The 26,078-nt window shown below is 32.2% G+C and overlaps 1 protein-coding gene across 1 annotated transcript in view; it reads left to right on the top strand.

Annotated features, from left to right (window-relative positions):
• The window catches only part of LOC115882368 (alpha-catulin), an 87,622-nt gene that overhangs the window by 35,762 nt on the left and 25,782 nt on the right, over positions 1 to 26,078 (top strand). Inside the window, exons 2-5 of the mRNA XM_030900416.1 lie at positions 6,393 to 6,573; positions 20,247 to 20,407; positions 23,604 to 23,813; positions 25,617 to 25,848. Of these exons, the coding sequence (XP_030756276.1) occupies positions 6,393 to 6,573; positions 20,247 to 20,407; positions 23,604 to 23,813; positions 25,617 to 25,848 (784 nt within the window). The remainder of the gene's footprint in view (positions 1 to 6,392; positions 6,574 to 20,246; positions 20,408 to 23,603; positions 23,814 to 25,616; positions 25,849 to 26,078) is intronic.

Raw genomic sequence — 26,078 nt, forward strand, 5'->3', positions numbered from 1 at the left:
AAATTTCATTTCGATATAAACTACCGTTTTCCTTGGAGCTTCCGCGGCGTATGAGAGGCGCCACCCTGTATAGATGGCTTAAGAACCCCGTCTAAGATTATACATAGTTTATAGTAGTTTTCCAGGATCTCCAAAACGCTCTACAGTTTAAGATAGTCCCATAATTTATACTGTTTTGTAATCGAACGATATAATTTTAATTACAAATTTATCAGATAACCGAGAAATTGTCCCCGAACAAATAATGGCGCTGTAGCTAAATTTAATTAGTGCCACTACTTGGCAACATTGCCGAGGGCAATCGAAACGAGGGAATTTAATCTAATTTACATTTACATTTAAATTCTAACAAAACGGGAAATATATTTTACTGTTGCTGTTGCCTATATTATTTCCGCTTATTCGACACAGTCTGATTATTTTGAGGTTTATTTTATATTATTTCGTTTAAAATTTTGTCCACTAAACACAGAATTTTGCTTCAGTAGTGTAAATATTTTCAAAACATTTTCTTATAAACTCTGATTTGTATTGTAACAATGTGTTTTATTATTATTATAATGATTTAAATGTTTGAAACTAATAAAAGAATAGCTCACTTCGTAGCGCCTAACAGTGAAGTGAAAGTTTTTTTTATCAATCTTATGGTACTGATTACTGATTGCCTGAATGGTCTGAAATGATTAGTTCATACTAATCGATTTGATAGTTGTTATTTGTTCTCTACATTTTTTACATTTTGATTCTAGTATTTTCTATATATTTTAATGTCTTTCTAGATTTGAATATGCTATTTTCCAATATTTTCCGTTGAATTTCTATTCTATAATCTCTAGTATGTCACTAATTTGCAGTGGATATCAATTCATCATCATTATTTTCAGCTCATTCAACCATTTCCAATTATGGTGCAGCCTCCCTCACATATTTAGATACTATCTTTGTAGTTGGGCCCATTGTTTTCTATTGGCTATGCGGACCCAAGTTATCCCTACCAATTTCCTTATATCATGGTCCCATCTTGAGTTTGGTCTTTCTTTAGGTATCTTAATTCCTCGTGGGTACCATGTTGTAATTTTTGTGGTCCATCTGTTGTTCGTCCTTCTTGCCAGGTGTTCTGCCCATTGCCACTTGAGAGATTTGATTCTGTGGATGACATCTATTACCTGGGTCTTTTGTCGTATCCACTCTATTCTTTTACGGTCTCTCTTTGTTACTCCCAACACAAACCTAATTTGTTGAAAAACTATTTATTTGTATAATCTTTTTATTCGTGAATTTTACCTATATCTTAATAGTTATTACAGCTGGGTGTTGGGACTAGTGATGGGATAACTCGAGCGAAAATTCGTTCGAGTGCTCGATTATTGAAATAACCGACATCGCTCGATTATGAACGAGCGACGAACGCAAGCGATCCTATCGAGCAGATTAGCAATATTTTATCAGTATTTTTGGTAAAATATCTTCAAACAACAGATTGTTCTTTTGATTGGGACCGCATTGTTAATTATAGGACTATACGACGTTATCTGTTACGTAACTGTGTGACATAATTTTACAACCTACATCGACAAGGCTTCGATGCATGATCAAGCGAAACTACTCGTCGCTCGTCCGGCTCGTCGCTTGTCGCTTGCCACTTGTCTCGAAAGAATATGCGCTCTGTGCACGCAGCTTACTGCTTGGCGTTACGAGTACAAGTACAAGCGACGGCGACGGCGAAAAACCGTATATTTAAATACGAGCTAAATTTCACTCGAGTGATCGCTCGATTATTGAACTGGCTTGGAACTCGAGTACTCGATTATTTAAATATATCGGTTTTTCCCATCACCAGTTGGAACCTCTACAAATTGAGCGTTTATATACTCGCTCTGAGTAGGCGTGGCAAAAACTAGTATAGTTTTTGCCAAGCCTACTAATAGTAGAGTATATAAGCGCCCTATTTGTAGATATTAGTTTAGTTTAATCATCTGCTGATGATGGTAACATGGTTAGCAAAACGGGCGTCCAGTGCAAAAGTGTTTTGGTGGTGATTTAGTATTTTATTTTGCTCTTTCATGCTGATTCTGCAAAATAAACCACTAAATCACCACAATACACCAAAACACTTTTACTTTTACACTGGCCGCGCGTTTCGCTAACCATGTTAGCATCATCAGCAGATGATTATAAACTGAGTTTAAACAAACCATGTCTTAGTTTAGAATAGAAGAATAGAATTCTAATGTCTGAGTTTAAACAAACCAATATTTTTTTCAAACCATGTTAGCATCATCAGCAGATGATTATAAACTCAGTTTATAATCATCTGCTGATGATGCTTACATGGTTAGCGAAACGCGCGGCCAGTGTAAAAGTAAAAGTGTTTTGGTGTATTGTGGTGATTTAGTGTTATATTTTGCTGTGTAACACCAAAGCTTCCAACCCTCAACTGTAATCATGCTGATTCTGCTATTGGGGGTGAATAAAAATCCAACAAATCAGAGATCATTACAATCAGACAAGTTCTTGAGTTATAAATGGTGTAACTAACCCAAGTTTTATTTATTTAGGTATAAAGTATAACACGAGGCAACATGAAAAATATAAACACAAAATATTTTATTTATTGGCTAAATTGACCTTAATAAGACGTTTTCCAGTAGTTTTTTTGTATATACAAAGAAAGAAAAACATTTTTATAAAGTGTTTTTTCTAATGATTCTTTTACTGGAACAATTTGGAACTTACAAAGTTAAGACCTATTATTATTTTAATTATACGTTTCAACCATATAGTTCGGAAAGTATCGCGTGTCCGTCTGTCCTGAATATTCCATTACCGTTTAGACGATTCAATAAATAATAAAATAGGAAAAAAATCCAATAGAATTTCATTAAACTATGAAGCAAAATTTTTTCCTATTACTCCGAAATAAATAGGGCAAGTTGGGGCAGATAAGTCAGGTAATTTATTATCTCGAAAATGCTGGTTTTCTTGGTGCACGAAATTCAATTCAAAATGTTATTTATTATACCTTTTATGTTTGCGACAGTTTTAAATAATTTAACTTTAAGAGGGAGCAACTTCCACAGAAGATGGTAGATAATATTAAATTTAGAGTAATTTAATATATTGACGTTATAAGTCTAGTAAATCACATTTATCGTAGTATGAGTGAGATGAATTTTGAAACGAATAATGTAAAAGTTAATTGCTGAAAAATGACGTACAATGTTTTAAATTCATACTGTTTGGATAAAATCTATGTTTTTAAATAATTCAGTATCTTTTAATCCGCTTATTTATTTTTTGGATACCATCGTATTTACTGGTAAAAACATTGTCAGATACTGACATAAAATTTGAATTTGGTGCAAAATACTTTGAGATATCCAATCAAAGCAACTGTTCTAATTTTATTTACGTCAAAGTCTAGTCATTTAAAAGTCAGTGCTATTGAAGGAATTTATTTATTTAAAAAAAACTGACAAAATGGAGTCGCTAAGTACTGAAAATATGATTCCGAAAGAAGTTATGGAGAAATCTAACAAGGCTAGAAGGCCAATTGGCACCAAAAAATACGATATGTCAAAAAAAAACTTTGCCTGGTAAAAAATGATGTCTATTGAAAGTTAGTGACATACTAGACATTATAGAATAGAAATTCAGCGGAAAATGTTGAGAAAATAGTATATTCACATCTAGAAAGTTATTGAAATATATGGAAAATACTTGGTCAATCAGTTATCTGTATCACTAGATTAACCAAAACACTCTTACCTTACTTCACAGTTAGATAGTACAAAGTTACTAGTAATTAATATTAAAATAAATATAATTACAAGAAAACGTTGATCACATCTTAGTAAATTATGAATACACCTTAAGGATACAAGGTAAAGCTTCATTTGGAACGTCGAAATTAGTGGGTTTGTTCCTCTAATTTGAATGTAAGCATTCAGAAAGTCAAAATTAGTGATAGTAATTTTCAATTAGTAGAACAATTAGAACTAAAAAAAAATATTGTTTTTCAGTTAATTATTAGGCTTTCTCTTTTGATACAACTACCACAAGCTGTTGCTAGTAATGACTACCGCAAGCTGTTGCTAGTATATCTATTAATTTTAAAATTATAATTAAAAGTTAAAAGTATAATTGAAACCACTAATTTATTCTACTAATTTGGAGGTTCTGAATGAAGCTTAATAGAAAAGGATACCCGTCTATCCTAAATAGGATAAGTTAGCCCAGATAACTTCGTTCCAAAAATATCGCCTTTCATACGACGAAATTGAATTCCGAAACTTATTTATTACACCTTTTATGTCTCCGAGCACAAGGAGTCCTCCGGAACTTTAAAAGCGCCAACCTCGGCCAAACTCTCCGTTTGGGAAACCATAAAAGTTTTACTGGATAACCTGGAGAGGGGTAAAATATATGTTTAGTAGGCTGGAAAGAGCCTCGCGACCTAATCCAATCATTTTAAAAGAAAACATACTCAGATGATCATATGAAAACATATTTTTGAATTGATAAACTCATTAATAGAATGTGACCGACATTTCGACAATATATATCAATATAACATAAAACGAGATATAATTAACGAAATATCATCGTAACAACAGCTATTTTAAAATGTCTATTTATTAACTTATTCTACTTTTACTACTTATATTTTTTTTTACTAACGGTTTACTTATTTCACTGAGATTTATGAATAAAAAATCCTTTGCCTCGGATACAGATACCGACTCGTCTTGGAAATAGCTCAAAACAAAATAAAATGGAACGAGGCAACAAAAAACGTAAAAAAATCCTCCATGCCCTCCTCACGAGTAGTTTTCAGGCGCTTTTAAGAATCGAAAGTAGATCGACGAAAAATAATATAATAAAATCGAAATGCGTCAAAGTTGGGCGACGAAATGGGACCTTGACATGTTTCGAATTGTTTCTCGCATAGTGTAGACGCTGTTTTAGATGACCCGTGTGCGGACGTTCTAGTTTTTAACCACGGCTATTTTTTTCTGAAAATAAATATTGGCACAATATTCCAAGAATCGTTAACCATGTATGGAGTCAGCCTAAAAGTGCGAACTTCGCTAAAACTCCAGTCCAGAGAAACCATAAGTATTTTTATTGGAGTATTTATAGGTTGAAAGTTTGCAGTAGTGGAGGGGATGGCAGAACTTTAGCAGGCTAGAAAGAGCCGCGCAATCTAATCCAATAATTTAAAAAGAAAACATACAGGTGTGCCTTCACTTATTTATCGTCAAAGGTTTATATTTAGAAATACCGACTTGTTTCCGTTTCGATTTTGTCCATTGTCGGTCATTGTGAAAGTGTTTGGCCAGAGAAAGCATGGCTAAAGGGGTGAGTTAGTTATTTTCTTTATAAAACTACAATATTATATAAAAATGTTTTACTGTAACTGTAATATTTGATTTTGATTTTAATAAAAAATGTTATTGTCGATTTTTTTTATTTCTATTTTTTTTTGCTGTATGTTAAGTCAATTTTCTTTTGTTAATTCATCAGGCTGTATATTATTTTCTTTTCTAATCATTTTCAAAATATTTGCAGTATAAATGGCAGTACACATGTTAAAAATAATCTCATTAAAATCAAAATAAGGGAAAAAAAATGCACAACACAGTGTACACACAATTTGTATATTTCACATATTTGAAGTGAAACTTCTTACTAACAGCTATTCAATTGAAAGATTTGGAGGACATATTTGGAAAAGTGTAGTTTGAAATGTCGAAAAAGTAATAAATTAATAATAGATTTTTTTACGGGTAACAAATAGTTTTTACGTGTAGCAAACAGTTTTTTACACGTAAAAAATAGTTTTTTACGCGTTAAAAATAGTTTTTACGTGTAACAAATAGTTTTGTCCGTAAAAAATAGTTTTTTACGTCTAACAAATAGTTTTATAGGCGTAAAAGAAAATAATAATAAATAATTTCTTTCACTTTCACAAAATTTGTATTAAAAATCCAATATTTTTAATAAACACGTGGACTGCTCACAAATACACGTCGCGTCACTACGTATTTCTAAGCCGTAAGCTATTCTTACCACTTTTCGTCTCGCGCTTGTGTGTCACGGCCTTGAATTTTTAATCCCAGTGCGCGTAAAGGAGTTTCACTTCGTATTATCTGTAAAAAAATAAAAAAATATATAGAAATCTTTATTAAAAAGTATGACAGAGGATAAAATTTTAAATTTTAAAATGTAATTTCGATTTTTAACATAATAAAACAAAAATTCTTATACCATTCTATTCAATAAGAAAGACTGATGTTCACTGATGTTCGTCTTAGCAACATATATACTCTTGCTACTAAGCCCAATTTAAACAAAGTTGTTTTTAATGGTTATTCGTTTTTTTGTTGCAGATTTCTTCCTTGGTTGAACATGGCAGCGCGGGTTCTCTCAGATCATCAGCGGTGGCCAGGGTTGGCCAAGCTGTCAACTTGGCAATTGAAAGGTTCGTCACTGTTGGTGAGACCATCGCTGACGACTATTCGGAAATACGACAGGGCATGTACGAAGCTTGTAAAGAAGCGAGACAAGCAGGTTAGTTGGCATAGCTTATACCATCGCATAAAAATATTAAAGGTGCGTTTACACGAGTCAGGTCAATTGATCAAACGAGTTGATTCATGTCTAAGTTGACTAAGGTATACATTTTAGCATTTAAGTGGTATTTTTAAAATGGTTGCAGGTAGTTGGTGAGAAGAAAATTCTGTGAAGTTTAGTAATATTTATGAAAAATATCAGTGTATATGGAATACATAGAATCCGAAATACAAATGAGTTAAAGAAGAGTAATTACTAGCTTAAGCCAGGTACAAATAGCGCGCTAGGTTGTTTTTTCCCTATTTTCCTTCTATCAGAGATGGAAAATTTCCTGGAATAAAGAAATACACACTTTCCCAAACAAGAAATAAGAAAATCAGGTCTGTTCCCTCGGGACTCATCCAGTTAGCTGGAACGATAGCATATGCGGGTGCCTGGAAGCGTTAAGTAGATAAGAAAAAGGTAAACAGACAGCTATAAAGCTATTGTGAGTACATTGCGAACGAAAACGTATCTTACGTAAAAGATATGTTCTATTTATCTTGAAGGAATATTTTATCTAGCAAAGCGTTTTATGTAAAGAAAATAAACGAAAGGAATACTGGAGGACTTATGGAGAGAGATGTTGAAGTATACTTTTTATTCATATAAACATAAATATTTCCTTATATCTCGAAAGGAATTCTAGTTTTTTGTCACTAGAAGAAACACAGGGATAGGAGTATTTGGGCCGAAAACTAAATACTCCGAAAGTAAATACTCCAGCATCCTTCAATCAGAAATCTACGCGATGAAGATGCGTACAACTTATTTTAGATAGAAACTAATGGAAACAATAAATAACCATCTTATGCGATAGTCAAGCAGGCTTAAGAGCGATCAACTCAAAGAATGCTTAGAGAAAATGAACAAATTAGGCAAAGAAAATAAGGTCCTCCTACTCTGTAGGCCAGCACTCTAAGGGATAGTAGATAATGAAAAAGTAAACAATCTAGCTAGAAAAAGAGCAAACACTTTACTAACTGGACCAGAACCGTTCTGGTTCCCAAGGGGAAGCCAGCTTAAAGCACAACTCTAGTATCTAAAAGACACCATCTGTAACGTGGAATGGGAATCCTCCAAGTGTTTAAGACACTCGAAGAAAATTCTCAGGACTTACGACCGGAAAAAATCAAAGATTTTTCTTGATTTAAGTAAAAACAATTTTAGGATTGACATTTGACAGGAAGTGACATTTAACCCATATCCTCTCCTCGAGCTCATCATCTATCTTCGGGGGCTTTTGACACATATCAGCCCAAGTCTAGAGAAATCATTTAAAACCATTTTCAAAACTGTGGGAGTTTTTCTCTAATATGACTGGGCTATAAATAAAGGCTTTGTTATTAAGTGTGTAATTGAGTCTAAAACATCTAAAACCGGAAACTAAGTCAATATTTACCCAGATAGAGTAATATCCGAGTCTCACGGTAATTGATTGAAGTGATCTAACTCTTTACTGAAACATTTCCATAGATTTATCCTTAATTGAGTCGCTCCGGATCATCGGCGGCTACGCTTAATTTACCGCGACCCAATTTTCCGCGATTTTCTATCCGGCGACTGACAAAAGACTATTGAGAACTGTAACGTTTCTCCTGGATGGACTTCGATTACCGACAATTTATCTCGTTTTCCGAGAGCTTGCCAGATCTTTCCACGCTCTAGAAATTTATACTTTTGTTTGTTTGAGGAAGAATAAAGTTTTTTTATTCTTTATTATTGGTTTTCTTACAAAAATAAACATTGCGGTGTTGTTGAATGTTGAATGTAAAATAGTATGGGAAGGGGCTTAATTATCGCGATCTTACATACATAATGTGTTCTTCTTTTTTGAGTTATAATATAGTTATCACCATATCATTTGCCATAAAATAGCGAGCAATTTGTTACAAAACCATATAAATTATATATCAATGTAATCACAAAACTTCAATCTATTTCCCTATTGTAACGGAATTTTAAATTATGTCTTTATTTTCGAGAAAATTTAGTCCAAACATAAGGAATATTTTGTTGATGTTTGACCATAAAAATCTTAAAAATAAAGAAGTTGTCTACTAATGTGCTACAATACGGATATAGTATAATCCTTTATCTTCAATTTCCTTCTTCATTTGTGTAAAAATACCTAACCAGTTTTACATAAAACGTTAAATCCCGAACGCTTATTTTGCTACTTCTTCGGACTAATGAAATGGACTCTTAATTATCGCGATCTTACATACCTGATGTGTTCTCCTTTTTTGAGTTGGTTATAATATAGTTATCACTCGCCATACAGTTTCAGGGCCTTGCCAAAAGCCAGTATTTGAGACAGTTTTGCAGAGGTTAGTTCTCCATCTCCGATATCAGTAAAACCAAAGTTTGAGAAGGTGACGAGGTGTTCTGGTGTTTTCCAATTTTCCCTACAGAATCTGCCAAACCAAACCATCTGGTAGATTTCTGATCAGAAGATAAGAACACTTCTAACAAAGTATATCATACATCAATCTGCAATAGAAAGACTATATTTACCAAGATGTGAGGGCGGTAGAGGACTAACCAATTTAGAAAGAAAAACAAGACCACTATCACTTTCAGATGTGAGAGAAGACCAAACCATACCACAAACTTTTAAAGAAACATGACAAAAGAAGTCTCTGCATGGTAGGTACTATAACAGTTTGCAAAATCCTGAAGTAGCAAAAGAAGAATCATTTCTTTATCTAACACAGGGATATTTGTTTACTGAAACTGAAGGGGCACTGGCAGCAATACAGGACCAAGTAATTCCAACTAAAAACTATAGGAAGTTCATAATAAAAGAGAACTTACCTGATACATCATGCCGATGCCGCATGGGGTGCAAACAGGAGGAAACAATCCAGCACATAGTGTCAAGCTCCATTCATTTGGCTCCTACAGAATACCTCAACCGACACGATGAAGTAGCCAAAATCATCCACCAAGAACTGGGGCTGAAACACAAAATAGTCCAAAATAAAGAGGCATATTATAAATACCAGCCTAAAGCAATAATCCAAAATGATTCTGCTAAGCTTTATTGGGATATGAGCATAATTACGGATCAACTCGAACCCAATAATTGGCCTGATTCATGCTGTTGGAAAAGGAAAATAAAGAACTTACCATTATAAACGTGTCAATTCCTGTAGATGATAACATAGGCAGGGCGTACAAAGAAAAGATGGATAAATATAATACTCTAAGCGTTGGGTTGAAGAGAGTTTGGAATCTAAAAACCGTAAAAATTTTGCCAATAATTATTTCTGCCAACGGTTTAATACATATAAACTTATCTGATATCCTGAGGCGTTTGGGATTACGGAGTTCAGTCCTGGTTCTAATTGCAAAAAACTGCAATTCTGGGCACTACAGCAAGTCTTTATTTGTAAAAATGTGACATACAATTATTATAGAAGAAAAAAGTGTACAAAAGTGCGAGGTTCAGTTAAGCAGGTTATATATCTGCCCTCTGTTCAACTAACCCAAAGAAAAGAAAATAATTGTTAAAACTAATAAAAAAAAATAATGAAACTAAATATTAAGTAAATCTACAAATATGTAACCTTAAAATTGCATAAACAGTATAAAAAACACTTTCATATACGGCATGAAATAGAATAAAAAGTATATTGAAGAGAAATATATTAACAAAAATACAAAATAATACAAGCAAATTTAGCACTAAACATACTCATTATTATTATGATCTATTTATTTATGGTGTCCTGAGATTTGCTGAAAAACAATTCCCTTAAATCTAATGTTAATATTATAGATGTCCAATTTGGAATTTGAATGTTTAATTCCAAATTCGACATTCGACATTCAACAATTAATTTTTATTTTGAATTGTAATTTACATCATTATAATTAGCAAAAATTTAGTTTTGTTAATGCAATTATATTATTTCTGAAGACGTCACAAGCATTACAATTACAAAATTCAATTTCTAGCTGACATTGAGTTCTCTCCATCACTCGCACTAATTATTTTCTTTATTCTGTGGAATTAGCATACGAGAGCTTCTGTCAGACTTCAAATTCCCGTTCTAACTTTTAGAACAGCTCAATATGTTTGAGTTATAGAATAATCTAATTTATCCTACATTATTAGACAAATGACACACATCAAAATATATTCATTTTAATATTTGTGTCAATTAAACTCTTTGAAACAATAATTATTGTTCTCAAAATGGGATTATGTATATAAATATAATTTTTTAGTTTCAAGTTTTACATCTTTTATGAATTATCATACTGTACTTTGAAAAGTTGAAATGTTTGCATAATATTCCTTTAACTTGACCTTCTCTTTGTAGAAAGAAGTGTGCATATATTAGGCTCCTTCCTTTGTCTATAACTCTTTTATTCTAAGTATACATCAAAGAATCTACCTCGCATTTTTGAATACTTAATTTAAGTTTTTACATTCTATGTTATACAGGATATAGAAACCCTCTATAATATAGTCTAAGAGCCAGTGTCAGGCAACCTATATGTAATTTATAAAACCATGAAATGTCACCTAACGCATCTAACTAACTCAAGGGTCCACCTCACTGGGCTTAACGAGACCCCATCTTATGGTTGGCAGGTATTCGAGGCTCACTGGACAATATTTCAGGTATTATAAATTACATATAGGTTACCTGCCACTGGCTCTTAGACTAATATATCAATTGAAAAAAATGTTTTTCCTAAACTCGGAAATACGAACAAAACTTGCTGAAAATTGTAACAACCACAGACAAAAAATATAGGTTACACGCCTCATTTATTTCTTTTTTTCAGTTTGGCTTGCGTTCACTTGGAAAATTTATTCTCTGTGCTGTTTATATAACATTCGCCGTTCGCTTTCCTTTCTTGTGTGCACATCGTCGGTTTTCCCATTTTCTCCTTTTCTCTTAAAATAGAGGCTTTTGTAAAACCGGGGTTTTCCTCTAACACCGGGAGTGTTTTTAATGGATAAGAAAGATTTCAAGATAATTATTTAGCTGGGTAACCAATTATCTTTAAAGAAAATTAAGAAACAGTAAGCTGACGAATGACGATTCTATATTTGAAAGAAACATCAGAAAAGGTCAGAGGAATTTGAAAACAGTGTAACATTATCATCTGCATTATCATTTCTAGATTATTCAACAATTTCCAATTATGGTTTCCAGTCATACCCTTCTTTACATGTTTAGATAATCTCCTTGTAATTGGACCCATTCCAAGTCTAAGTTATCCCTGATAATTTCCTAATATCATTGTCCCATTTTAAGTTTGGTCTTCATCTAGGTCTCTTAATTCGTTCTGGGTAACATGCTGTAATTCTTGTGGTTCTCCGTCCTTCTTACCCATTGTCATTTGAGGGATTTGATTCTGCAATGACATCAATTATCTGGGTCTTTTATCGTAACCACGCTATTTTTTACGGTCTTTCTTTGTTATTCTCAACATATATCATTCTATCCAGCGTTGTGTAACCTGAAAATTCCATATGATGTCGGTTTTAAGTGTCTAGGTTTGGCAGGCATAGTGGTACACATTGATCGAATGTTTTCTTCTTTAGATAAAGTGGCATTCCATATTTAAACATTATTGAGTTTCTTCCATATGTACTCCCTGCTAACTGTGCTACTATTTTCTGTGGATTTCTAGTAGCAGAGATCCTGAATTGTGTATTAGTTGTCCAAAATATATTTTACTATTTCCAGTATTGTGTTATTCATTGTCAGTTTTTGCTAAATTTATTTTGAAACCTATTTCTTGCTAGTTGTGTTTAGTGAGTAGATTTCTGCTTGTACTTTTTAGGACTAGTGTCAATTAGGACTCATTGTCATTAGCGAATTTTAGATGGTTAAGCTCCATCTATTTTCAATTCTTTTTTAGTCCATGATTAGTCCAGTCTGGCTGACGGAAGATTTATTTAAATGTTGCTGTAAACAGCTTTGGGGATATGGCCGGGGTCCCCCTGTATTCTTTTGCTAGTTGGGAATGTTGGGGTTGTTTTGTATATATTGGCAAGTGTTTTTATATAAGGCATGTCTATCCCTTGTTTTGTTAGGGCTTCTATCATTACATTTACAGCCTTAGAGATATATCGATTCGAAAGCCTTTTCGTCTATGAAGTTTTGGCTAGTGGAAGTTCATATTCTTTTGATCGGTTAATACAGTATGATCGAAAAAAAGACGGCGTCCAGTTAGCTTGGAAATAACTATCGATGACATTCCCCATATAATTTTACATATGGTATGTGCGAATTTGCAGCAGGTGTATCTACGGCTGTTAAATGCTTTTTCCTATAGCCCTGCTAAAAAATGCGTACGCTGCGTACGTAATTAAATTGAAAACATCAAAAGAAAAGGAACAGTACATCTACCAGGTACCTTGTGAATGCGGTGAATAAAGATTGTTCTCAAGCAATCTTAGTGGAAAAAGGGTAATATCACATAGATTTTATCTATACTGATATATAAAATCCTTAAATGGAGTGACATACCGATTAATCACGATCCTGCTCAAACCACTCAACGTAAGAAGCTCAATTTTGGCATACAGGTTGATTATACGGTGTAGAGGTTCGATCAGAAGGGATTTTTCGAAATTCCAGTTCCAAGTGGGCGAAACCACCCCTCAAATATTACAATATTTTTAATTTAAAAAACGGTCAAGTTTCCGAAAAAACGCTTAAACACGTATATTTTATTTTCTTTCTTTGCATATTTTAAGATTTTTTAAAATGTATACAGGGTGTTTCGAAAAATCTGGTCATTGATTAATCACGATTCTGCTTAAAGCGTTTGACGTAAAAAGCTGATTTTTGGAAAACAGATTTACTTTAGGGTGTAGAGGTTCGATAAGAAGGGATTTTTCGAAACTCGAATTCTAAGGGGGTGAAACTATTTCTCAAATATTAAAATATTTTTTTATTTAAAAACCGGTGAGTTTTTCGGAAAAACTCTTAAACACGTATATTTTATTTTGTTGTTTTACATATTTTAAGATTTTTTATTAATTTATACAGGGTGTTTCATAAAATATGACCATTGAGTAATCACGATTCTGCTTAAACTGCTTGACGTTTAAAGCTGATTTTTGGCACACGGATTGACTGTGGGGTGTAGAGGTTCGATAAGGAGGGGTTTCTCGAATCTCAAATTCCAAGAGGGTGAAAACGCCCCTCAAATATTACAATATTTGTTATTTAAAAAACGGTTAGTCTTTCGGGAAAACGCTTAGACAAGCTTAATTTATTTGGTTTTTTTACATATTTTGAAGTTTTTTAAAAAATCATACAGGGTGTTCCAAAAAGTTGGATAATTTGTTAACCACGATTCTGCTTAAGCTGCTTGACGTAAAAAGCTTATTTTTGGCAAACGGATTTTTCTAAAGTCAAATTCCAACGAGATGAAACTGCCCCTCAAATATTACCAAGTTATATAATAATATCGCCATATTGTTTCATGCTGACATAAATGTGAGAAAATTTTATCCAGTTTGTATGTTAATGGAAATTCTTCCTTTGCTTTATCATCACCATTACAAATGATTAATTCGACGCGAACGAAGTCGCTGGTACACGCTAGTAGCAATATAATCATCCAACAATTTACGTTCAAATATTCACGTATTAAATAAACTATTTAAGAAACAAGTAAAATTTTTATAATATATTTCCAAAACCAAAATGAAAATAATAAAATACCTAACTGAAATAAAATTACTAATTAATTAAAGTAATTTAGTTTGTTTTACATTTAGTTGATGTGCAAATTAAGTTTGGCTCAAAAACAACATCCCAAGTCTTGCCGTATAGCCAACGTTTGTAATAGAACTATACTGTTAAATTTATGGCATTATTATGTAGCTGCACCGGATGAAACTTAGATTGGATGCACCGTTATTGTACTCAGAGGGCATGCACAGAATTAAATAGGAAATACATGCACATACACAGGTTTGTACGAATTTAACCTTTTTCGAGAAGCGTTATATTGAACCATATTTCTTCATAAAAATATTAGATTATAATATATAGGGAACATTTTTTTGTAATATTCAGGGTGGTCCCAAATTGGATGTCCTAAAATGAACCGTTTCGGAGATACAGGGTGTAGAAGTTTCATTTTAATTTTGGGTTTTTCCAAAGAATTTCCGAAATGAAATATATATTTAGATGAAAATTGGTGTCTAGGTGTTTCTTGATATGAAAAATTCAATTTCCATATCAGTATGATTACTTGTGAGGGGCGCCACCTACATTTTTTTAACTATTTTGAAGAGTAATAACTTTTGGTCTGTACCTGTATTAAACTACTGAGAGAAAAAATATTTTCGGTCGTTTTTGACGTAAAAAGGTCTCTTGGTAAAAATCGCTACAGGCAATGTTTCTTAAGATATTTGGATTGGAAATTGGAAATAATTAATATCAATACATGTAATCATTGATAAAAAATATCATAAATGTTGACTAGATGATTATTTGACAGAAATGACAAATTTGGAAACATTTCATTTTTAGCTGACCATATCAACAGGTCAACAACACAAAAAAAATTAATTTCACTCAAAATGAGTTATTTGGGTCATAAATACAATGTCTGTCTATCTGTCTGTCTGTCCGTCTGTCTGTAACACGATAACTCAAAAACCGCTAATCCGATTTTAACCAAATTTGGGACAACAATACTGGGGCACCCGAGAATCTGGCCATTATGGTGAAGCAGTTTCTGTTGAACTTTTGACACAAAATCATTTTCAAATTTAATTATTTTAGTCTAATAATTATTTAGTCAACATGTTTATTTTCTGTTAATGATGACATATACAGGGTGACTGTGGGGTGTCATGTAAGCCATAAATAAGTTCAAATATTTTCAGGGCTGCTAGATCTCGATAAAAGAAACAGATTATCTCTTTGCAGCTTTTCAAATAAGTCCAAGAGTTATTCAAGTTCCCAAGAAAATTCATCAAAAAAAATATTTTTGCTTAAATTTTGCAAACCACTGGCTCTTTTCTGGGTTTTCTTTCTTGTGAATTTAATCTACCACCTGTGTTGCTATATTATCAAGAAATTATGTTATTTAACTAAAAACTAAAAAAAAATCTAATATTTTTTTCAAAAAATACCAAATTTTAAAAAAAAAATTTCGCGAAAAGAACATCATAATCGTGTTTGGGGTCGAAATATACTATCCCTAAAAATATTTGCACTTATTTAAGACTCACCCTGTATTGAGTATGTCGATTTGAAATAACTTGTAAAATTTTAGGCGTAGCGTGTTATACTGACATCGAAATCTAATTTCTCATATGAAAAAACAACCAGACACGAATTTTCAACCAAATTTCAACGTTAATTCAGAAATTATTTGAAAAAAATCCTAAATAAAAATAAAGCTTCTACACCCTGTACCTCCGAAACAATGCATTTTAGGACATAAATTTATACGAACTTTTTTACTTATCTTTATCTGAAGAACATGTTTCTGAAATTTCCCGATTACAACTCGGACCACCCTGTAGAGAAAAGAAAGTTAATATTTAAATACGCTATGTTATTTTATAATTATAAGAAAAGAAAAAGTAAAGATTTCAGTTAACGTCTCCTTTTTGCTGCCAGGGCTAATCTGGACGGGGCCTACTTTGTTTACGCGGAATCCGAACCGCGGTCCTCGGCCATATCATGGTCAATGGCCTACTGACTTGGCAAGTGTCTAAATCGACTCTTACTCACGAAATATCCGATCTCATCCGGCCTCGAACCGGCGTGAATGAGCAGTGTGTATCAATAGATTTTACACTTTTGCCTTGGACAACAGCACGATACAGAGTTTCGAACCGGTCACCCGTCCATCCACTAGTATCGCCTTACGTCGCTTACCTTCGGTGTTCTAATGGGAACCGGTGTTTCGACGTAGCTGGGCCGTTGCCTTTAAAATATAAGATAATTAAAATAGGAAAAATGCTCAACACAAAAAACAATTATGGCTTGTTTTAAAATAAAAAAAAATATTTTTAAAAATGTACCATCTACATGTTATATATTGAAAAAAGCATTTAAATAGCCAGCGAATCGCCGTAAAAATGTCAGAGAGTTTGTTAATTATAAATGAACCTTAGTTTTAAACTACGCCAATACATCTTCCTTTGTCCTCAAAAAGCATTGTTTGTTTTTCGCTCGGTTGAATGCTTGGAAAAGCATAGAATTTATTTGGCAAGTTCTGGAAAAGGATGAACAATGAGCTCGGCCGGAACGTTTGGATTAAAATTGTCCATGCCCGTTCAAATAGCGTGTAACTTTTAGTTAACAGGATGCTTATGGTGGGCTTAACTCGAAAACAGTCATTGTTTGATAGAGTTGTTTTTTGTTATAGGAATATATTTTATCTAATAATTATACTCGTACGTTTATATTTTAAACAGCCGCTACTATATCCCCGAAATGTTTTACAAAATATTTTCTGGAAATATTTCATAAAACATTTCGGAAAACATTTCTGGAAATAGTACGATAAATATAAGCCCGTGTTATAAAAATTAGTTCCCACGTTTCCTGAAATAGATCGAGACCCGCCGTGATTGGTTGTTTGTTTTTTATTGTAAACAACCAATCACGGCGCGTCTTATATATATTTTGTGAAATAGCACGAGGTAATCAAAGTCAAACGTTGTAGTGGCTTCAGAAAAATAAGTAAACATGGAAAAACTGATATGAAAACAGTTACCGATGGTATTAAATTGGCTATTCCTCGAAGAATATTTAGTTTTAATCGTTGTCTAATATTATTAATTACAATAAAGTAAAAAATATAAAACAGTGACTAACTAGCGGTCTACCATTTATCGGCTTATAATCTACGGTGTTGGGCCTTATGAACAAAATATACACAAAATTATTTAAAAAATTGTCTAATTATTTATTATTTCTGGTTTACTAATTTGGTTTTGTTTTTCTAGTTTTAATTGTCTATATCCCTGCATAATAAATACTAGTTGAATGGATTTATATCAAACCATCCTGGGTGCTAATAAAAGTATCGTTTACAGATTATAATGTCAACATAATGTCCGTGGACCATTCTTTTGTTGACATGGGGTCAATTAATAATTTTCAAAAGCGGATATATTTATAGTTACCAGTATTACTCATCAAGCAATACTACTGTTATATTAATAAATTAAGGCCGTAAACAAACATATCAAATACAATTTTATATATTAATTAATTATAATAAAATTAAGTCATAAAAATATTGTAATTATATTCCTGCTGTTTAAGTGAAAGTTTTGTTCCTAAATATCTACTATATTTATAATAAACGCTTGTTAAAATATTAATTCTGTGGAATATAAAACACACCGGAAAAGTCTAGGGATATTACAATTTTATCCAGCCATCGTCAGTAATTTTATTATTTGCATTTCTGATACAATAAAATTAAAATAAACAAATAGTTTACAGGACACATTGGAAATAAAAATGCGAAATTTACCGAATTTTTCAAATTTACCTTGATTTTTAGTGAACTCAAAAAAATACACACATTTTTTTTTATTTTAAACTGTGAATTAAAAAAAAAGATAAAACCATTTTTACTTAATAAAGGGTATGGCCTCCTCTACTGTTCATTACAGCCCTACATCGTCGCTCCATGCTCCTGATCAGGTTGTCGATCTCTTCTTGAGGTACAGCCTGCCACGCTGCATTCACGGCCCGAACCAGATCCCTACGAGTTTCACGAGGCATACCCATTCTTAAAATTCTTCTTTGAACCGCGTCCCATACGTGCTCGGGGTTGAGGTGAGGAGATTGTGCCGGCCAGGGTAAGATGTTTAATTGATGAGCATTGATAAACTCACTTACCACTCTGGCTGTACGAGGCCGTGCATTGTCACGCATGAGAATGAAGTTTCTCCCAAAATCATTGGCATATGGTAACACGACAGGCTCAAGAATTAAATCACGATATGTGATTCCTGTTAGAGACCTTTCAAGAAAAACGAGATCGGTTTTTCGGCCTAACTGGACTCCTCCCCAGACCATAACTGTTCCACCTTGATAAGGGTGCACTTCCTGAACATGATCCAACCGAATAAGATTTCCCGGTTCTCTCCATACCCTAAGCCTTCTCGAATCCGGATGAATTCCAAAGCGTGACTCATCCGTGAAGAGAACATTGGCCCATTGTTCATTCAACCACTGAACATGATCTTGAGCCCACAATTATTGTACCTCTCGATTACCTCTCGTTAAGGGTTGAGCTCTCCAGGGGCGTCTGCTTCTTAAGTTGACCTCTCTTAATCTATTGCGAACAGTGTCAGGACTAACGGTTACATTATGTGTTTCCTGGAGAATTAAACTAAGCTCTGGTGCTGTAAGAGTCGGTCGGCGTCGAGCATTTAATTTTAAAAATTGATCTTGCTGAGGGGTAGTAATGGGAGGTCGCCCTGTGTGCCTTTCAGCAACATCACCACTTTCACGGTAGCGTGCACTTAATCGCGATATTACACTTTGCGTTGTATTTAATGCTCTAGCTACGTCGATTTGGCGCGTTCCAGCTTCGAGCATACCCATGGCCCTTAGCATTTCGTCTCTGTTAAGATGTCTACGCTCCATAATGTCGTTTAATACTAAACAGAGTTATTTGAATTAATTCTGGCCAGTTATCATAAAAACATAGCCAGTACAGGTTAAATTCGAACAATTGATGCTAGGTGCTTTTTATACATTTGACAAAAAATGCACAAACACTTCTGCAAATATCCCAAATTTAGAAATAACTAGTGTGACTACTTCGTTTCAATCGAAGTAGAAAGAACCGGCCTACAAATATGTGGTTGTTTATTCAAAATTTATTTTTAACTTTAATAAAATGATAACCATAAAACGGAGATGTAATTAAGAAAATATCATAGTAACAACAGCTATTTTAGAAACGTCTAGGTTTACTTATTTCACTGAGATTTATGAAAAAAAATATCCTTTGCCTTGGATACAGATACCGCCACGTTTTGGAAATAGCTCAAAACAAAACAAAATCGAACGAGGCAACAAAAAACGTCAAAAAAATCCCCCCTCGCCCTCCTCACGAGTAGTTTTCAGGCGATTTTAAGAATTGAAAGGTCGAGTAGGTCGAGGCAAACCGAAGTGGGTCAAGACAACTGGAAATAAATCGAACTTGGGTGACCTTGACATGTTTCGAATTATTTCTCGCATAGTGTAGACGCTGTTTAAAATGAAACATCAAAAGAACTGACCTGCGTATTAAGACTGCCAGCTGATTATTGTTTTTCTTTCATTTATACATATTTTAAATAAATAATTTTATATTTTTGTACTAAATATGATGAGTGACGAATAGAATGTGATTAATAATACGTGATTTGGTATCATTTAAATTATATACACTCATATACAAAATTCGAAAATATAACTAACTAATAATTAAAAATTAGCACCAACCCGCATTTAATTGTTTGTTTTGCCAAGTCGACACATGCGTACCAATCCGATTCCGGAGATCCCAATTAACGTCAATTAACTTCATGTAACCTATTAATAAAAGAATATTTATTTATTATTTTATTGCCTAGTTTGTAATTAAATTTTCTTTATTTTTATTTTCAGGAGGTGCTATCGAACAGATATGTGATGACACTAGCGAAGAGGTGACATTTGACAGGACCCTCCTTATACGCGCTGCGAAATGCCTTCTAGCTGCCATTACAAGAGTATTACTTTTAGCAGATATCGTAGTTGTTAAACAACTTCTTTTAGCCAAAGATAAGGTACGTGAAGCCCAGTCTACACGTAACATTTTGCCTGTCAGTCTTACCTGTTCAGTCAAGACGGAAAAACTTAAAATTTTGTTAACTTTTTCTACTAATTGAAAATTCCTACCATTAATTTTCACTGCTGAATGCTTACATTGAAATTAGAAGAACAAACTGGTACACTAATTAAAGCCACTAATTTTGACGTTCTGATTGAAGCTTCATAAATTATATATTTCAGGATATATAGATATACTGAATTTTATTAAAATACTAAATAAATAAAATTGATCTATAAATAAACAGTCGTAAAAATATATATGGATACAATTTTATTTTATTTTGGCTCGACCGTTACATTGCATCCAGTTGTACTCTAATAACAGTTTAAAATTCCACTGCTTCATGAATATGAAACGGAAGCTCCTAGCAAGTTTGCTATTTTATAAAATTTATATTGCAGATTTGTTTTAAATAGTTTTTTGTTTAAAAATTGGTAATAGTTTTCAATAAGTTTGACGTTTTATGGATTAGGACTTTTTTATTTCATCCACAATCATACAATAATCATCATCATTTTACAAAAATTGTTGTGTGGATACCATCATCATCTTCTTGCATTCTTCAACGGTTTAAAAAAAACCTTTACAAACTCTTATGACAAGTTCCAAATTTTACTTTTGTCAAGCTTTTTTTTGAAGAACCTCCAAATTAGTGGAATAAATTAATGATTTTAATTAGCGTAGAAGTGTGTTCTTTTAATTTCAATGTATGCATTCAGAACGTCAAAATTAGTGGTAGTAATTTTTAATTAGTAGAAAAAGTTAACAAACTTTTAACTTTTCCAGTAATTTACTTCAAAATTTGCGAGGAATGTCATTTTGGCCTTTGATTATCATCCGCCAAGAGAAATTGTTGTTAGAAATGAAAAATTTATTGTTTTATACAGGGTTGTTCACCACATACGACACGGAGTATTGTAGCTAAACGATTAGATTTTTACAAATTGTAAGTTTTGGGTTCGTTGAAGGACTATTAGAGCTACAATTTAAAAATATTTTTACAAGATACAGAGTGTCCCAAATAAATAAAAAATATCAAAGTTGTATTTTTTTAAATGGAACACTCTGTATATTATTGCATTTTTAGTTTCTACGATTAAAATAAGGGTAAATTTAATTAGGGTTTATTATACTTAAACCTTACCGTTTTTGAAATATTTTCAATTTTGTGAAATTGCAGTATAAATTTTAAGGCTTCATTTCTCCGAGGGTATCAAAGTTTTTAATACTAAATATTTACTGAAGTTTATTTATTGATCAGTTATTGTGTTGCAATAATAAAAATTATACTACCTTATACAGAGTGTCTAAAAATTTATTTTAAATAATTACTAGCTTTAAACGGCAATAACTTTTTTGTTTAATTTATATGGAACACCCTGTATATTTTATGAGAATTAAATGCACAATTCATTTGTCTATCAAATTGTATTATACCACTTTTTACCTATCCCTTCAAGTTTTCGTAGAAAATGCATTTTCTTATAATTTAGACCTCATTTATCAATATACCTATGGAATATTGACATTTTAGATAGTTTTTAAAACAACAAATGTACAAAATGGACATAGTAATATCCTTTAGTAAAACGATAATATTACTAGCTCATTTGTATGCAAAAAGAAAACTATTTAAATCTTTATAAAAGAGTATACCATTAAGTAAATATACCACCAGTATTTCCGTCCAAATACTAATTAAGTACATACTTAATTGTGTTCGTTAATAAATTATTCTAAATAAATGTAGATTTGAATCAGAAATCAATATAATAATAAGTTATGAAAATGAACGTCTCTGTTGTTATAAATAAGCATTTGTAAAAAAATTAAATATTATTTTTAAGGTGTTAGTTTTTTTTACCACACTGTCTAATACACATAAATAATTCAGTTTTTTAGTATTTGGAGCAATTATTATTAATCAACGCAAACAGTCAATTAATGTAGTTTGAATACTGGAATCATATTAATTGGTCCTCTTTAACAAATTATTTACACAGTTTTTTTTATTTTTTAATGAAATAAACGAACTTATTGACAATATTAGTATCTTTTCTCTTTAAAAATTTGGTACATCTTTAAAAATAATCTAAAATGTCAGTATTCCATGGGTATATTGATAAATGAGTTCTAAATTACAAGAAAATGCATTTTCTACGGAAACTTGAAGAGATAGGTAAAAAATGGTATAATACGATTTGGTAGACAATTAAACTGTGCATCTGATTCTCATAAAATATACAGGGTGTTCCATTTAAATTAAACAAGTTATTGCCGTTTAAAGCTAATAATTATTTAAAATAAATATTTAGACACTCTGTATAAGGTAGTAAAATTTTTATTATAGCAACACAATAACTGATTAATAAATAAACTTCAGTAAATATTTAGTATTAAAAACTTTGATACCCTCGGAGAAATGAAGCCTTAAAATTTATACTGCAATTTCACAAAATTGAAAATATTTCAAAAACGGTAAGGTTTAAGTGTGATAAACCTTAATCAAATTTACCTTTATTTTAATCGTAGAAACTAAAAATGTAATAATATACAGGGTGTTTCATTTAAAAAAATACAACTTTGATATTTTCTATTTATTTGGGACACTCTGTATCTTGTAAAAATATTTTCAAATTGTAGCTCTAATAGTGCTTCAACAAACCCAAAACTTACAATTTGTAAAAATCTAATCGTTTAGCTACAATATTCCGTGTCGTATGTGGTGAACAACCCTGTATAAGCTAATTATTATTAATTATTTCTCTGTCGATACAACTGACTACCGCAAGCTGTTGCTAGGATATTCTATTAATCTTAATTGTGTTTTTTAGACACTGCGAATGATCGTAACTAAAAAAGTATAAATTGTAATTGAAACCACACTAATTTATTCCACTAATTGCAATGTTGTGAATGAAGCTAAGCAATAAACCCTATCTTTAATTAAATTTGTCAAAAATAATGCTTGCGGTTATTTTTATATCCAACTTTTATAATTTTAACTAAATATACACGTGTTTTATTGGCATTTATATAATATAAAAACACTTATATAATAAATAACTAGATATATTATCCATATTATTTAAACACACATTTTGATTAAATCTATACAATATTTTTAGTTGTAGTTATTCCTTTTTCAGGTTTCTCATAGTTTAGATCGTTTAGAATCCGTAAACAATTTTACCGAATTCGTAAAAGCCTTCAGCCAATTTGGCTCAGAAATGGTGGAACTGGCTCATTTCACTGGAGACCGACAGAACGACCTGAAGGACGAAAGGAGAAGAGCTCAGATGGCTGCTGCCAGACAAGTACTGGAGAGATCCACCATGATGCTACTCACTTCCAGCAAAGTAAGAAAACAGTAGTCTCATAAAACTTTTCCTAATTTGACTGAAAAATATCCGTAAAATCAGCCAAAATTGTTAATTTTAGAAGTTTTTTTTATTCTTTTATCTAATCTATTCTAGAGTTTAATTTGTTGTTTTGTTGATTTGGGTTATACCGAATTAATTCTAATTTTTCGTGTTTTTTTGGACTTATACTAACTTCAGTGGCGTGCATATAAGGGTACGCACACGAAAGCTGGTTAATCAACGCTTATTTCCATAGAATTCATATGTAAATATCGGGTAAGATAGCTAAAGTAATCGCAAAACAATTTCGGATGCACGTGATTAACTTTGAACCACAAGCGCAATGGCGACAGCGCTGCCAGATTGTGATGGATTTATGAGATGAATCTTAATGTAAAAGAGGGGAACGGTATATATATTATATCATTTTTTAAAGATTTTTACGTTTTATTCTTAATTTAATCAGTAATATTTTAATAATTAATTTATTTATTAACAGTAGTTACTAACGTTCACAGTAGAAAGTTTTAAATATCGAAATAAGTAGAAATAACTTTGAAAGTGGTATAATGTGCTTACCAATCAGACTTACTTTTCTAACTGCAGTCAAGGGTGAATAACGAACCTTTATTGTCACGTTCTTGTTCAAAATAGTTTATCAGGAAAGCTGCAAGCTCTTTGCTTCGATTTTTTAAATGCTTCGACATATTTTCAACACACAATTTCAAGAAATGCAATACGAAAACTTAAAAACTTAGTTCTTAAGAGAACTGTTTGTGCTTAAAAGTACAATTTGAAAAAAAGTCTATGAAAATCCGCAAAAAACGAGAATTATTCCCAAAGATTCAACGACAACACGATATTATACAAAATAATGACTGACATTATGATAATTGTCATATAATAAACGACAACGTTGCTGATCGCGGCGCAATATGACCAATATGGCGATAATAAAAATCGCTTTAAACTAATTTTTGCAGCTTTAATATAAATAAAATATCTAAAATTTATCTTAAATCCGGTATCTTAAATTATACAACGAATTTAAACATTTTGACCAAAATTTAATTTAGTCAGGTTTGTAGGCTTTAGTGTCAATTTCGATATAACTGATGACGTGCATCGGAAAATGTTTTGCGATTACCGTATTTCTTGTTCCCGATCTTAGTTAGGATCCGTTACGTACGTAGGTAAATAGCATACTAAAAACTATACTAATACTAAAATGATAGCAACTGTCAAATCAGAGTTATCTGTACCACAAGATTGGCAAAAAACTCTCATTTCACTTTACTTCACTGTTCAGCTAGTATGAAATAATAAAATATTAACTGAGTAAAATATACTTTAAGAAATTCTCTAGAAAATCCTTTTTCCATGTTGTAATTAGGAAAATTAAGAAGCCATTTGGAGCGAAGATTAAATAGGAGTCCATTAGTGCTGTCAAAACTTTATGTCGGTTCCTGGCTAAGGATCGATTAATTATTTACAAATTAATTTGAAGCTTCTGGTATATTTTTGAATATAGAACTCAACAGGGTTGAAGAAAATTTCTAGGACAGCTTTGCTAAACTTTCTGGAGTGCATATTAAGTAATTTTCAATGATTAAAGTAAACTTTGAAGATTTAGAATTTAATTTAATAAAAAGTTTGATCCTAGGGTTTATTTAAATCAGTGGTAGTTCCTCAATAATTTGACATGTGCCAACTCCTAAGAGAAACAAAAACTAATTTAAGTTTTATAATTTTTTCATAAATTCTCTTTATTGTGCCATAAATACTCCTTTATTTTTCCAGACATGCTTGCGTCATCCTGACAGTACGTCAGCCAGGGAAAACAGGGATACAGTGTTCTGCCAAATGAGACGAGCCATGGACCTGATTCACTACGTTGTCAAAGACGGCGTGCTCAACGGTGGTGATGCAGGTGCTCACCGCCAGAGGGAGGAGCTTGAGAGTGACAGGGGTACTGCCTACGCCTGCATGAGGTACTTGCAGAAGTTGCTGGAAGGCTGTAAGATAACAATGGGTAAGTGAGGAGGTTTTCTTCAGTACGTATTGTAAAAAAAACCTTTTTATTATTGTGATAAAATTATTTATTGTAAATATTAAATAGGGATTAAAGAATAAAAATTAAACAAAAAATCGTTAAATGTGTACGTAAATTGGTATATAAATTTTATTAAATAACGATATTACAATATATTACTGATCTATAAATAATACGTCGACAAGCGATATAGAATTTATGAATGTCGA

The sequence above is a fragment of the Sitophilus oryzae genome, unplaced genomic scaffold (genome assembly GCF_002938485.1).
Source record: "Sitophilus oryzae breed Bouriz unplaced genomic scaffold, Soryzae_2.0 scaffold_177_pilon_pilon, whole genome shotgun sequence".
Taxonomy (NCBI): domain Eukaryota; kingdom Metazoa; phylum Arthropoda; class Insecta; order Coleoptera; family Curculionidae; genus Sitophilus; species Sitophilus oryzae.